This window comes from Nanorana parkeri, unplaced genomic scaffold (genome assembly GCF_000935625.1).
Source record: "Nanorana parkeri isolate BGI_ZX_2015 unplaced genomic scaffold, ASM93562v1 scaffold407, whole genome shotgun sequence".
Lineage (NCBI taxonomy): Eukaryota > Metazoa > Chordata > Amphibia > Anura > Dicroglossidae > Nanorana > Nanorana parkeri.
The window spans coordinates 345,810-361,495 of NW_017306675.1; the positions used below are offsets into that span (position 1 = coordinate 345,810).

Below are 15,686 nucleotides of genomic sequence, written 5' to 3' on the forward strand. Positions count from 1 at the left end.
TCCCCCGGCCCCCTCCCCCCTTCCCTTCGTTACCGGACCGGACTCCCTATGACCAGCTACACACGTGATCATTAGAGGGGAAGGAGGCAGATCACTTTTACCTGCTATCTGCGACACAAAGGCATCGGTAACCAGAGACATGACGGTCTGGAATTCCTCCGTTCCACATGCAAGGTTAAGGTCACAAAAACAGGAAGTCTATATACGGGCGACAGACCGACCGGGGACTACTTCCGTTAGTATTCATGGTAACGGGAACGCAAGCAGAGAAGGTTGTGCCTCATGTCAATGAAGATTGTTGAGGGGAAAAAAAAAAGTATTTGGAATCCTGGGAGGAGCAGCTCTTTCCAACTCTGAGGTTTGAGAGTCACGTGATGGGGAACGTGTACGCAGGGAGAGCGAAGCTGCCATGTTTGTTTGTGGCAAAAAGATGTTTGAAATATACAGGTGAAACTCGAATAATTAGAATATCGTGCAAAGTTCATTTATTTCACTAATGCAACTTAAAAGGTGAAACTAATATATGAGAGACTCATTACATGCAAAGCAAGATAGTTCAAGCCGTGATTTGTCATAATTGGGATGATTATGGCTTACAGCTCATGAAAACCCCAAGAACCCCAAATCCACAACCTCAAAAAAGTAGATTATTACATGCAATCAATAAAACAAGGATTGTACATAGAACAATATCGGACCTCTGAAAAGTACAAGCATGCCTATGTACTCAGTACTTGGTTTGGGCCCCTTTTGCAGCACTTACTGCAATTACTTTTGCACGATATTCTAATTATTCGAGTTTCACCTGTAACTGTAGAATGTGGCAAATGTGACAACAATTACCTGGAACAATAGAATGATGAAATGTGGTATTACAGTACAAATTACAGTGGCTGTTCTTGAGAATTTTTTAAACATTCTATTTGTTTATGTTGCTGATGAGGGAGTGGTAATCTTTGGGGGGTGGAAGGTTTTAGTTTGCAACAGACGCATGAGGGGTGGGTAACAAAGCCTGACACACAATGAAAAATGCGCCATCCCAACCCCACCACACAGTCTGCTTGGGGGCCTATTGTGCAGACAGAGGACTTCAGTGTGGGATGTAAACAAACACATTGTTCCATACTATGGAGTAATAAAGCTTTGACTAATTTATACCAGCTTGCCATCTTCCAGGCATAAAAAAAAGGCTTCTATTGATATGATAGACTTTCCTTACAGAGATGGAAGTTTTTAAATCTTTTCAATAGCTCCGAGTGGAATTCAAGCTTAATAAGTCTTGCTATCAATACCTGCAGATGTTTACCTTTTTTTAAATTTCTTTGTGTGGCCCTGTCCCCATTACCATTGTTGCTTAGACAAGAATTCTGTATGTACGTTATAATTAATCGATTAAAAAAAATTTCGATTAATCGAACATGAAAATTTTAATCAGTAACAGCCCTAGTAGAAATAAAAAAAATTATTTTAACCCCACCCCTGTGCGCATACTAACGTAAACATGTGTTGGCTGTGTCTACGTAGGAAAACAACAATCGCGATACACATGTTAGGTATCACTGTGTCCCCCAGAGTGAGAACAATAATTCTAGGGCCAAGGGCGTACGGCATGGTTAATTCTAACCTGATGACCTGTAGGCGCTTTTAAAGCATTGCCTACAGACAATTTGGGGTACCGTATTTTGTTGCTGTTTCACGCAATTTTTAAGCTTGCCATGTTCTCGGCACAACCTCGTCTTTTATATTTTACAAAAAAATGGGTATTATATTGTGTTTTTCTGCACTAAAATTAACAAGTGTAATTTTTACTGAAATTTGGGGTTTGATAAAAGGAGTTGCGCTAACATAATGCAGTGTAAAAATTTGCAACCGACACCATTTTAAACGTCAGGGTCTGTGCTTTCAGGAAATATAACCAGAGTTAGCAGACACATGCTAATGCAGCTAAATGTGGCTTGAGTATCTAGGCATCAATGACTGCTAGCCTAAAAAATGTTAAGGATATGCATGCAGATGGGTAAAAATAAAGAAATACATAAAACAATATCCAAAATGTATTATTTACACAGAGTATGATGGCAGAACATGATACATGATTACCTAGGAAGACGATGTGGGCAGACATATTGATCTTCACTATTGGAACAACATTGTTTTGAAAACATCTAAAGCAACCATTGGACAAATATTCCTAAAAGCTTTTTTTTTTGTGCTGGTACTTGACCCACAAAACAATACATCATGTCTGTCTGTCTGTCCCTTCAAAATTATTTTGTGGCTGCCTGGAGTTTAGTTTATTTGTTAGGTTAGTGTAAGGCTTAGCGCTTTGGCTAGGGCTACACTGGTGAATTTACTCTCTTGCTACTTGGAGATTTAACTATTTTCTGTCAGTCAGCTTAAAGTGGAACTAAACCTACTAATTGTGGCTTATTCGTTATATTCAAGGCACTAGAGCTGCAGCTAACGATTATTTTCAAAATCGATTAGTTAGCCGATTATTAAGTTCGATTAATCGGATAAAAAATAAAATACCTTTTAAAAATGGCTCCAGTGACGGACTACTAGTTTGTATTGAGATTGCAGCCCATCACAAGAGCAAGCTTGGAGCGGTGGAAGTAAAAAAGAAAAAAAAAAAGTGTGGTGTGCAATATAGTGAAATGAAAAGTGTAAAATTATACAGCAATGATGAAGAATGGCACCGGCTATAGAGGACTCCAAAACCCAGCAATAGTACATTATAGCTGGTGGTATTCTGCATTGTGCTGTATAAACTCTAGTGATAACTGGTACAGTTGTCAGTGTGCTTATATCATCCAAGCTGAACTTTCCAGCCTTCAAATACCTGATCACATGTGTGGGATCATGGCAACTGCAGATCTAGAAAAATATATATCAAAGCGCTAAAGGTGTAACTAATATGAAACTTAGTATAACCAAGTGATATAGTGAAATTTTAGGTTTAGGCGGTCTAGCCCTAAAACAAGTGATATGTCTTACATAGAATCATAAAAGAAATATATATAAAATAAAAATAAAATTAATAGTACAACAGTGCTGTGGAAAAACAGAAAATGATTGGGACAATAAAAAATTTCAACCACTGTGTAGATGCAGATCTAGAGGCCAAAATGGCACTATTTTTACCTGTAAAGGATAGGAGGGCTTAGTTACATTTTAATAGGCTAGAGCATAGCAAGGACAAACAAATGACTTTGTGCTCCAGACAGTTGATCAGGAGACAAGATTACTTTGTGCCCTGTACCAAAAAGCTGTCTAGGACTTCTCCCCAGCTCTTCAGGCTGACATCTGTTGAGATGGTCTTCTAAAACAGCAGGAGGAAGGATTTCCCCAACTCCAGAGCTGGATTCCTGAGCAACCAGGCCAAAGATAACCTGGTCTTCAGTTTCAGGTGAGTCGGTTTGTCTAGAGACTAGAATAATTAGCCCCCCAACAACAGAATGTTGAATTTTTTGGATCTGGAGTGAAACTGAGCTAATGGCATTGCCTTGAAGGAGGCTACTATCCAGCCCAGAACTCTAAAGCAAAATTACAGAGCTGGATGATCCCTGGACTGTAAAATTTGAGACTGGGAGCAGAGAGTTAGACATTTTTCACGGACGAAAGTTTCAAGAAACAAAACTCAGACTTGAGATGTGTCTAGGATGAGACCTAGACCCAGACACTTAAAGTGTAAGTTCACTTTCCCAGGTAATATGGGAAAATGGAATTACCCGATCAAATCTGGCCCTCTAATCTTCACCCTCCGCCAGTACGGGTGTACCATACTGCTGTATAGCCCTATGCATTTTGAATTTCGCTCGCAAATTGCGAGCACTCATTGGTCACTGAGGTCAGGTGACCACGCTGACCAATGAGAGGTGCTATTTAGCACAGTCAAATACGGTTTTGATTAGGGATGCACCGATACCGAGTATTTGGGCGAGTACCTGTACTCGCCCCAAATGCTCCAATACCTTCCCCGATACCGAAACGTCCGGTCAGAGGAAGATTTCCTCTGACCAGCAGTGTCGTAGGGCAGGGGAAGCCAGCTCCTTGCTGATTGGCTGGTAAGCCAGCTTCCCGGCCAATCTGGAAGCCGGTTTAATGCTGATTGACTGGGAAACCGGTTTCCTGGCCAATCACAATCAAGCTGGCCAAACAACATGGAGCCGGCTTCCCTGGCAGTCGGGAAGCTGGGTGGCATGTCATTACCCGCTGCCCGGCTTCCTGATTGCCCGGGCAGCCAGCTTCACGCCTGCGGAAGCACCGGTATTGGTACTCGGTATCGGTGAGTACCGAAAGCAAAATATCGGTGCTCATATTAGATACCAAAAAAACGGTATTGGTGCATCCCTAGTTTTGATTAAAACTATTTTTTTTTTGTATTGGGATAAGTAGATTGTCATGAGAGACAAGTAGATTCGCCCCCCGCCTTTAGCCGTTGGACAAGTCGTTTTTTTTGTTTTTTTTATTTCCACACCCTTGCTCCACTCCTTAACTTGAATCAAGGGGTTCATCTTCCTGCTGGGAAATCCCGGTATTTTGTATTATTCCCGTTATGACGCTACGCATCCGCGTCATTAAGTTACTTCAAGTCTCATCTGCCACCACAGTAGAGGGACTCAGCAGAAAAGTGCCGGCAGCAGGGCAGTGACACCACAGCAATTGTAGTCTAAGCACACTTCCTCCAGCACATTACCAGCAGGTTCTTACCTCCATATGAACCTGGGGCTGGGGATAAATGCTGCAAGAGCAAGATCGCAGGTTCAATGCTCTGTGGGCTTCAAAAAAAGTAGTAAATGCACATTGATCATAAGATCAGGGTTACTGCATTTACTGCCTTTTTGGAAAAGGTTGACTAATATTTTAAAATCACTAGTGTACCCCTAGCTTTAGAGGATAAGTGTGCAGGGGAGGTTAGTTATTCACTGATTACTTTAGGGGTTAAGTGCTAATGTAAGAAGAAATAAGGGACATGTTAAGTGTTTAAGGGACTGACTCTTTTTAAGAGTCAACGTTTACTACTTAACCTCAGCCACAACTTCTTTTCCTTTTAGAGTTTATGAAACGCAGAAGGATTCAAAACCGTGTCAGGTTTTGATAGTTCTCTCTGACCCAACTCTGGAGATTTCCCCCTCGCTTTTTATTCATTGTGGGGCAAAGATAAAGGGTCACCTAAAACTAAAACTTGTTTTTATTTTGTTTAAGCTTTTTTGCCATCTGTGTCCCATTAGGGAGATTTCCCGTTACTTTCTCCAATAGCCACAACAGGAAGTGAGGAAAATCTCTGGTCAGCAGGGTCACCACAACTAGTGTCCCCACTGGAAAATTTCCCAGCTATTCCTGCTCTGGGATTTTCTTTCACTTTCAGAGATAACAGTCACCAGGCCAAACAGAGAGGGTGAATCTCCCTTACAGGGTCACAGACAGCAAACCTGACAGCCTTCTATGCAGAGACTCCCACTTCAAATATTCAAAAGGTCATTTATTCTTGTTTTAAAGCTCTTTTAGGGCCTGTTTACACTGTGCCATTGTGTCACCATGCGGTTTACTGCAACACATGTCACATGTGTTTGTGCAATGCAATGCAATTTGAATGTCATCCCAATGCACCTTGGTGACAGACATGTGTTTTGTGGTGTGCTGCCACCATCCAATGCAGGGTGTGCTGCAGTGCTATTTATTATCAATGACACCCCACTACACCAACACTTCTAACGTGTGTTACCGCAGCTCCATAGTGCTAAGTGGCTCTTACTTATGAAGAATATGTATATACATGACAATACATAGTCTGCCTACAAGTTCAACTTAATAGATAGCCAAGGGAGAAGCATCATGTTTGACACGTATCTGAATGCTAGGCAGCTGCTTTTCAATATAGCACAACGTATAAACACTGTTATGAGGCTCAATGTGAAAGTAAAAGTGAAGATTTTAAACAAATATTACCTTTTCTTTTATAAGTTTATTAGGATTTCTTCGGCGACAGCGATTTACTTCAATTGTTCTCCTACTCTTAGGTGCAGCCATCCAGAAGATACTATCCAGCAAACTGGGAACATTGTCAGATCTGTCCTCCTTCTTTGCCTCAATGGGGCTTGTTACTGGAGTCTGAATGGCTAAAGCTACAGGAAAGGTATACACTGTTAATTCAAAAGCATCTGGTCATTTTACATTTACAATACAGTTTACTTTTGAAAGCAGCAACTGCATGCAAAAGGCTAAATACACAAATTAAATAAATATAAAGGCAGCAGATTTACCTACCAAAAGATTTGTTTTTCTGTCCAACCAGTCCTGAGATTTACACAGCTCTGCCACATGTCACAACCCTATTAGGTTGCGCAGAAGACCTATTTGGAGCAGACTAACAAGCTCACCACATAAGGATGTTTCTTGTAAGTACATGAGACAAAAGTACACTTGATTGGCTCTATGTGCAGCTTCCCAATCAGGACAACATTTTAAAGCCTTATTTTTTCTGGACAGTGCAGATCACAAAATGATGGTACAGAGCCAATGACAGTTGCTCTGTACCATGTGATCACCGTGACCAGCCACTGCATGACACACTGTAAACAATAGTTGCAGATAGCAGCTGGCTTCCACTTTCCTCTAACTGACTGGCGAGTGAGAGGAAAGAAAGCTTACTGATCGCAACCAGTAGCGATGCACCGATACCGGGTTTTCGGTATGGAGTACCAATATTTTGCTTTTGGTACTTGCCGATAAAGAGTACCAATACTGTTGCTTCTGCTGGCATGGAGCTGATTTCCTGGCCAAGCAGGAAGCCGGGCAGCGAGTAATGACCTGCCTCCTGATTGGTCGGGAAGCCGACTCCATGCTGATTGGCCTGGAAAGCCACTTTACCGGATTGTAGAAGCGATCTGGTGGCAGCTGAGCCGCCAGAAGCGCTTCTACTGTAAAGCCGGCCACCGGCTTTAGGAAAACCTTCCCTGCACTTCCTGTTTTATTGCTTAGGCAAGAATGACCCATTTGTTCCCCATAAGTTTCTGGGGTACCTGTGTCACTTAACCCAGAAAGCCTCAGGTACTCTGTGATGCCTGCACCCAATCGCTTCATCAGGGTGCCATTTGTATCTTACTGGTTCATGCAGCTGGCCCTCTGATGATGCGATACAGCACCAGCTTGTCATCAGTGAGCTGGCTGCAATAAACCAGAAGTGACAGCATGTCCCCTGATGAGGTCAGAGAGGAACATGGCAGCACAGTACCAGCTGTGCAGAGGTGGATCCCTAGAGAACACCGCTGCATTGCATGACTATGGGTTTATTTTTATGCATAACCCAACATAAAGGGTAAGGGGGATGGAGTTCCTCTTTAACAGACTTCACTGATTGTGGAAAAGCTAATGCCGAGTACCTACAACCACGTAGAAAAGAAAATGTCACCTGGCTGCAGGGGCTGCAGGCCTAGAGCTCGTAGAAGAGTCTCCTCTGTCCGTAGCCAACACCTGAGCAGCATTTTGAAGACACCGCCAGATGGTCCTAAAGGCAGCGCCATCTTTCTAATGACCTCCCTCCTGTCAAAAAAAGTGAGCATGCGCTACAGCAAAATCCAATCACGTGGCTTTTTCCCATCATGGCCACAAAACCCAATCACGGCAACACATTCAAAACACGTGACCTTCTTTCTCTACCGGCAATAAGATCCAATCACAGCCAAAAAAGTAATCACGTGATATTTCCAATCACATCATGGTCTCTGCCAACCAACCATGACAACAGTTCCTACACTGCGCATGCGTTATCGTCGATATCAAATAAAAAAGCCCATATCGCATGGAGACCACTGGAAAACAATGTACGTATCCAATGATTAACATTGTCGGCGGAATGATAGGTTATACAGTGCTTTTTGAACAGCACACGCTGTATCATAGCCAGCACCCACGTCGGAAAGCCCCTTTCCAGAACTGCATTTCCCAAGAGTCAGCGCACGTCCCCCCTCCTGACCGGAAGTGACGTACTGACGAGTGGGGCGCTCGCTGTGCGGTTCACAAAGAGGAGGAGCGGAGTGAAGATGGCGGAACGTGGCTACAGTTTCTCTCTGACCACTTTCAGGTGAGCGGGATGCTGTTACGGGGCCCTGCCGCGTTGTAGCCTTATTTTATCCGCGACCCGTTCCCAGCCCGTTCTCAATGTTTACTTAGCCGCCAGTCCCGTTCACCCTGCTGTGTATACCGCCAACCGGTACTTTGCAGAGTCACTCTGCTGCCCGGCCAATCACGGCGTATGACGGCTGAGCCGCTCTGTCCTAGACACATGGAGCCGCCCGGGTGACAGGATAAGCTACACACAGTGACAGCCTAGACTCGGGGGCCTGCTCGCCATGAAATAATGAATGAATAAGGCCATTCTACAGTGACACCTCCAGGCCTGAAGCTCCTCTCTGAAAGGATGATGGCCTGCTGTGAGCTTTTCTCATATATGGCCTCATCGTTCTTGGTGCATATAAATGCTAAAATCTTTTTTCAGCATGTTTGCCATCGTTTTTCTCTGTAAAAAAGCAAATCATTTTTTGTTGATCTGTTGCAAAGTTCCTTATCTGGGGATCCTGCCAGTGACAGCACTTCCTGTAGCAGGCTGACAATACTATGCCGCTGCTGTACCATTTACTATCATTGTCAGCTTGCCATGTCCTCCTGCTTATCCGCTCTATGTCTGCCATCTGCAGATCCAGTTGGCAGTCCAATGGCCAACATAAGAAAAGCCAGGGCTAGATAAATCCCAAGAGCCAGGTCACCAGTGCTACTTAAAAATTACAACTGGCTCCTAGTTGTCCATGGAGCTGGCTTCTAAAAAGAAAAATCCTGCTTGCTCCCGGATTCCCTATTAGTTTGTCTACTCCTGAGGAGAGCACACTGCAAGCTGACAACACTTTTGTCACCTGCGTGGCAGTGTCTTAGTGTTGTCACCCTGCAACAGGAAGTGTTGTTACTGGCAGGATCTCCAGAAACTTGGCAACAGATTCATAAGAAATTAAGAAAACTGTATACACTGAGGCAAAGATACTGAAAAAAAACAAGATTATGGGTTTACATACACTTTAGTATATCCATATTTTCCATAAGTTGTGCTGTGTGAATGGGAACACGTAACAAATATAAAGTATTGTTATCCCATTTTGGCTGCAAAAGTGGAAATGCATTTTACTTCGGGCAACATTTTTTTTAAACCCTGGCAGTGGGGCTACCCCTGTACAGCAAGGGTTAACTGCTCATTTGGGTCTAGGTGCTGAAAAACGAAAAAAGTTGTATGCACCTAAACCGAGGAGCCGGCTTGTTCTTAGACTGGTCCTTCCACCAGTGGTCTAAGTAAATCATCACGTTCTATCGTTCTAGGCACAGTGTATAGATGTCTGTCTGTCTCCCACCTTGACTGCCTTTAGGCATTCCCTAAAGACTCATCTCTTCAGGGGAGCCTATCCCACCTCAACCTAACCGCTCAACCATCACTTTCTCAAACAATTCATCCCAACACAGCTCACTCCTCATGCATCACTTGCCCCTCCCTTTTAGATTGTAAGCCCTCACAGGCAGGGCCCTCCTTACCATCTTGTCTTGAATTTTATTGTGATTGTAATGTCTACCTTATATTGTAAAGCGCTGCGCAAACTGTTGGCGCTCTATAAATCCTGTATAATAATAATGTGAGGGCACTGAGGAACATTCCAATGCTGCAGCGTAGGAGGAGACAGACTTAAGAGACCGGAGAAGCCGAGAGATGGCTCAGCGGGACGGATGAGTATAATTTTTTTTTTTTAGCACCTAGACAAAAGCAAGCATTTAACCCTTGTCGTGCAGGGATAGCCCTACCGCAAGAGTTAAGAATAATTTTACCCAGAGTTCCTTTTTAAGGTATCTGGATGATGTGCTATCTCTGTAATCCAAGCGACCAATCAGATTCTCCCTTTTTACTTTTAAGCTGTCCAAGAAGCAGTTTGCGGGGGAGAAACAAAATGGACATTATTTACAAGTGAAGACCTTGAAATATATAAAAAGCCAATGTTCAGTTGAGCCATTGATGGCCACCTAAAATATTTGTTTTGGGTGGAGTTGGTAGTAATCAGTAGGGTATGGATGCTTGGCAGCCTGCACACTTTTATTCATAAATACCAGGCTGTGCTCTACTCTTGTTGCATCCACAATCATGAAACCTTGTGTATAAATAGGAAGTGGAATATAGAACATCTTGGTTTACTATTGTGTGAGCACTGAGAGATAAGAGTTCTGTCTATAAGGACAATGGGGGGACATTTTAGGCCTCGTATGTGTTTTCATTGTGTAGGAATGACACAGCTTTTCAGCTTTCACTTTCACTATGTGCAGTAGGGAGGGGCAGGAATACATAACTGTGAAAGAACGCAGGCTCGTGTACTTTATAATACCAGACGTTGTCCTCTGATAACTTTTCAGAGAAATGCTCCGTGTCCACACACTGCTTGTCATTGTACACGCTATTGTGACCATAAAGGATTACATGTCACATTTTGTTAGATCCGGGAAGAATTTAGTTCAGTAAAAGCAAAGTACAGCTGCAAAAATAGAATTGACTTTATTGTGTTTAGTACCAGCTGTGATTTGACATATTAATGACCTTTTTCTGGACATTTACTTTTGTATTGTGTAGAATACATTTGGACCCGTAAACGTGACAGAACGTTCATCTTCATCAATAGAGCATAAGGTTGCAAACCAAATTAAAGTGACACTAAACTCAGGAGTTACATCTTGAAAATACATACAAGCACCCTAACTAGTAACAATAATGTATCTTATTTGTGTATCACTCGGCTGTAGATCCTCAAATCATCTCTGAATTTGTGCTGACACTGTCCTTCCTTCGGGAGGGTGGCTACTTTTTGTTCCCCATGGTCCCTGTGTGTGTTGTAAAGTAGACACCGCTCCAAGCTCACTCCATTTAGTTTACTAAATGGAAATTGTTTTTTCCTGTTCATCTCCATATAGGTTAATAAAGTATAAAACATATGACTGATCTTTAGATTCAGGGTATTGGGGGTCACTGGTGCCTGTAGGCTTGTTATGTATACCAGCCAGTACAATGGGTATTGACACATGATGGTTTTTGCATTTCTTTGTTTATCATGTATGAACAAGCTTAGTCAATTAAAAGAGACTGCCCGCCATATGCTGACAGCACAGAGCTGCTGTTCTATCAGGAACCACCCCGCTACCTGATTGACAGCTGGCTCTGCCTGCCCCCTCCCCTGTCTGCCCCTCCAATGAGCGCTGAAGGAACAGAGAGGGGAGGGGTGATTGACAGTCACCGCTCTCTGCAGGGAGAAGCAGTGAGATGGGCGATAGCTTGAGCTATAGAGCCGACTTCTGACCGATGCAGTGTCGCATTCCAGCTTAAACTATTGGGAATAGTATATTTATACTCTCCCAATAGTTCTCCTGTAAGCTATTTTACCAATGCGGTTATGAATGGTAAAGCTGGACTCTAGGCACATCTAATAGACACAAACGAATGCATCCCTCTTGAATTTTATCTGGCATCAGCCTCTTGCAGTCCATGTACAGCCAGGCATAAGTATGAGAGGAAGAAGCAGCACCAGAAGCCAACCAGTTCATGTGCTGACAAGAAGCATGCTGATAGGAGAAGAAAGCAGGCTGACAGAGGAGCTAATGATTTGTGCTCAGGGGAAGTGGGTTAAATGATGTTGGCCATCAGACTGAAGACATCTAGTGGCAGAAACAAGTACTGCAGGGTGAATACTGCAAGATTCTAGGTGAATATTGCAGAAATATTTAATTTTGTAATTTTATCTTTCATTTATTTAACTCTTGTTGTTTTTGGCTGGAGTCCTGCTTTCATTTTATAAGCCTCAAAATTGTGTTTAAAATAGTGCTAAGTGATCAAAGTTGCAAATCAGACAGATCTGCAGCTTGGGGAATTTCAGACTTTTTTTCTTTCCATATTAATGCACACAGAATCGTCACATTTATGAATTCAATGTTTGGGTTCCTGAATTTTTCACTCATGTCTTAGATCTGTAATGAGATATTCAGGTCAAACAAAATGGACTTTTCATGTATACTCCCAATTCCGTTTGTCGTGTGTGTTCACTCGAAGCTGAACTATACTCGCCTCAACCCCCTGGGATGTGCTGTCCGCAAGCTTCTTTTGCTTGCCGCTGATCTCTGGATCTCTGTGCCTGGTCTTCCAGCTACCAGATCTTGAGCCGCCTTAATTGGCTGCACCGGCATGATGCTACTTCCCCGCATGTGCTGGAGTTCATTCATCTCGGTGGATACTGAGCTTGTACTCTGAGCTGCGCGTCGTCCCTCACTTGTGATCGTGCTCCGCGAACATGCTTCCTTTCCAAATCAGCAAGTTGTCACGGCAGAGAAAACTGTGTGAAGTAAAGACTTGACTGTAGCAATCTTTGTGGTGGCTTGCAATACATTGTATTACATTGTTGTACCTGAAATATGTATTTCTAATTCGAATTTATTATTTTTGTTTCTTCTAGTCCATCAGGAAAACTTGTACAGATTGAATACGCTTTAGCTGCGGTAGCTGCAGGAGCACCATCTGTTGGGATCAAAGGTATGCTACTTATATTGCCACAGTTACTTCCAGTACCTTTTTTGAATTTACGTTAGGGTTTAGAGTGCCTGAACTGAGGGGAATATGCCCAGAAAGGCCAGCAGGGCCAGTACTGACAATGTATATCATGACCATGACTTGTGCTGCACACTGCCTCTGTGTGGAGGCAACCATCTTGGTAGAGGCAGGACCTCCTCTTGTCAGAGCTGTTCCCCCTGATGACTGCTGAGGTATTGATTAGTAGGCAGCAGGGGATGTGCAGAAAACATAGATCCACACAATAGTTGGAGCTAAACAGGAAGATTTTGCATAGCAGGTCCTTGGGTACAGTTTTCTTTTAATGAATAAAACATGGGCAGATGCATGTATTTAAGAGATGTACTACGCATGGTTGTTTGTTTATTTTTTGGCACAGCCTAGCTTAGTATTCATACATTTTGAATGCAGTGTTTTAGTTTAATGTGTTAGTGATGTTCATAGTCTTTAGTAGATGATTTTATATATTGCATGCATTCATCTTTAGTTTTGAGTCTAGTTAGCTAGTGACTGACACGGAGCACTCCAACCAGAAGGCAGTTATTGTGACTGATGCCATTTTCTATTTTTTTAACAATAGGGGACGTAGTAGGGGCTATGATAGAATTGTAGATGGATGCATCACACATAGTACATGACTTTGTAATACAGGAGGCTGCTGTAGTGGCAAGCAATGGATGTTGCCATTATGCAGAAATCAAGTAAGCACAAAAGTGTCACCAGCTCAACAAACAGGTCCTATTACACTTTTTTTTTTTTTTTTTTTTAGTCCCCTCAATAAAAACAGGGATGTCACTGTTGCCTGATCCAGGGGCCTGTTTGTGGCTCCGCAAACGCGTGTAGGTGTACTAACACTTTCAAATGCAGTAGTTGTGTAATCACTAATCAGAAGAAGCGTGTGTTTTCCACATGACACAGTCGTTGGTGGCCAGGAGAAATCTCCTTATCTGTGCTTGTTATTTAATTCCATCAAATAAGGTCCTGTTTTTAATAGGGTGAGCAGGGGGTTGTTTTAACATTCATCTATCAAGAAATACAGTTTTTGTTCAGAGTTTGTGGAATGTATAAATAGCGTTGTGTACTTTGTTTTTCAGCTGCAAATGGTGTTGTATTGGCAACTGAGAAAAAACAGAAATCAATATTGTATGATGAGCAAAGCGTACATAAAGTGGAGCCAATTACCAAGCACATAGGCATGGTGTACAGTGGCATGGGCCCAGATTACAGGTAAGCATTGATAAAAGTTAACTGCTAACCATATTAATTAGGGATGCACCAATAGCGATCCTCCTTTCTGCATCCCTGCTGCCCGCACCAACAAGGACTTGCCACCCCTGCACAGCCCTCCATAGACCTTGCGCAGCATCCTGAGAACCCGTGCAGCCCTCCTTAGATCCTACGCTAGAGATAACAGGCCGGCACCCCGGAGCAGCACACAGTATGGAGCTTCATAATCTGCATTGATGTATAATGCATTGCTGGGATTTGTAGTCCTCTATAGCTGATAGTATTATTCTGCATTGCTGAGATTTGTTGTACTCTATAGCCGGTTGCCATTCTGCATTGCTGTATAATGTATTGCTCGGATTTGTAGCCCCTCTACAGCTTGGAGTCAGTGGCAGAACTACCAGGGACGCAGCGTTTGCAGCTGGCACCGGTGGCACTTCACCACTTTCCTAAAATCATTAGTCTGTATTGTTTTGGAAAAAAATGTCACATGACACTAAAAGGAAAAAAAAAAAGATATTGGTATTGGCGAGTGCTTGAGGAAAAGTATCGGTACTCGTACTCAGTCTAGAAAAAAAAATGGTATCGGTGCATCCCTAATATTGTTAGTAAATGGGGAATCTGGACTACAGAAAAGTTCTGATTTTGAAATAGCCCTTTTAACTGCAGCTGGATAAAATGATGGCATCTTACTCCATCCATTTTACGCATCAGTTGCATCCCTAGCTGTACTTTTGTCTGCATTTATATAAGTAAAATATATATTATTTTCATAACACGCCAGCGGCAGTGCCATTCCTTTTGGAATGATGTGATGTGAATTCTGGTCAATAGAAGGCAGGAGAAGTGAACAATCTAGGACAACATAGCTGAACTGAAAAAATTCTCCAATCCAGCTCACTTTCCAGTTCAGCTATGATTGTTCACTTCTCCTCCTAACTCTTCACTCTTGATGATCTCATCTGAGTTTTTGGTTGGTGAAGTCTATACTATTCTATGCTACTTATACTGTATCATTTATTTTCCTCCTCAGAGTCCTCGTTCGGAGAGCCAGGAAACTAGCTCAGCAATATTACCTTGTGTATCAGGAACCTATTCCAACAGCCCAGCTAGTACAAAGAGTGGCATCGGTCATGCAGGAATACACACAGTCTGGGTAAAGTTGAATTGCTTTTCTTAACATTCATGAAACCGGAAATGTGAATTGACTCTTCAGGCAAAAGTCAAAACATATTTGTTACTGGCATTATCTAAATACCTAATGTCATTTGTGCCCCATAAAGAAACCTTGCCAACAGCTGGCCCCCAGGGGTCTATGCAGAAACAGAAGCCATGTCACGTCCTTGCCCACCTAAATCTCAGAGTAAAGTTTAAAGCGTATTTCCACTGTAGCACACAAATTTGAGAAAATCCCACTATGTTTGTGTTCTATTCGCACAGCATAACTAAAAATAATTTCAAAAATAGATAATTTTTTTAGATGTTTTTGTGGAGAAGGCCTTTCGACAGACTGCAAACTTCTCTAGACCATTTCCAACTGACCGCAAACTCTGGCTGTCCCCATAGAAAGACCAGGGACACTCTGAGCGTCCTCTCATTAAAATAAAATGCTTTTCGACCTTTAACCCTTTGTTAGGACAGACAGTGTTTAAATCTAGTTTACAGTTGATCATGAAATCTGCCAGCACAGAAATGACGGGGTTAATTATGGCCACTTCAGCCCCTCTTGCATTCCAGTGGGATATTCAGTTCAGAGAAAACTAGTACTATGAGAAACCAAGTAATATGTAAGCATCAATGTTTTTTTTTTTTTTTTTTTTTTTAG

At 42.5% G+C, this 15,686-nt stretch overlaps 2 protein-coding genes across 2 annotated transcripts in view; one reads left to right on the plus strand and one right to left on the minus strand.

Annotated features, from left to right (window-relative positions):
• The window catches only part of MRPL32 (mitochondrial ribosomal protein L32), a 9,264-nt gene extending 1,694 nt beyond the window's left edge, over positions 1 to 7,570 (minus strand). Inside the window, exons 1-2 of the mRNA XM_018559618.1 lie at positions 7,415 to 7,570; positions 5,953 to 6,128 (exon numbers count right to left, since the gene is read on the minus strand). Of these exons, the coding sequence (XP_018415120.1) occupies positions 5,953 to 6,128; positions 7,415 to 7,565 (327 nt within the window). The 5' untranslated portion in view covers positions 7,566 to 7,570. The remainder of the gene's footprint in view (positions 1 to 5,952; positions 6,129 to 7,414) is intronic.
• A 409-nt stretch (positions 7,571 to 7,979) lies between these two features.
• PSMA2 (proteasome subunit alpha 2) overlaps positions 7,980 to 15,686 on the plus strand; it is a 14,154-nt gene continuing 6,447 nt past the window's right edge. The window contains exons 1-4 of the mRNA XM_018559617.1: positions 7,980 to 8,086; positions 12,522 to 12,598; positions 13,729 to 13,861; positions 14,895 to 15,017. Coding sequence (XP_018415119.1) covers positions 8,046 to 8,086; positions 12,522 to 12,598; positions 13,729 to 13,861; positions 14,895 to 15,017 — 374 coding nt within the window. The 5' untranslated portion in view covers positions 7,980 to 8,045. The remainder of the gene's footprint in view (positions 8,087 to 12,521; positions 12,599 to 13,728; positions 13,862 to 14,894; positions 15,018 to 15,686) is intronic.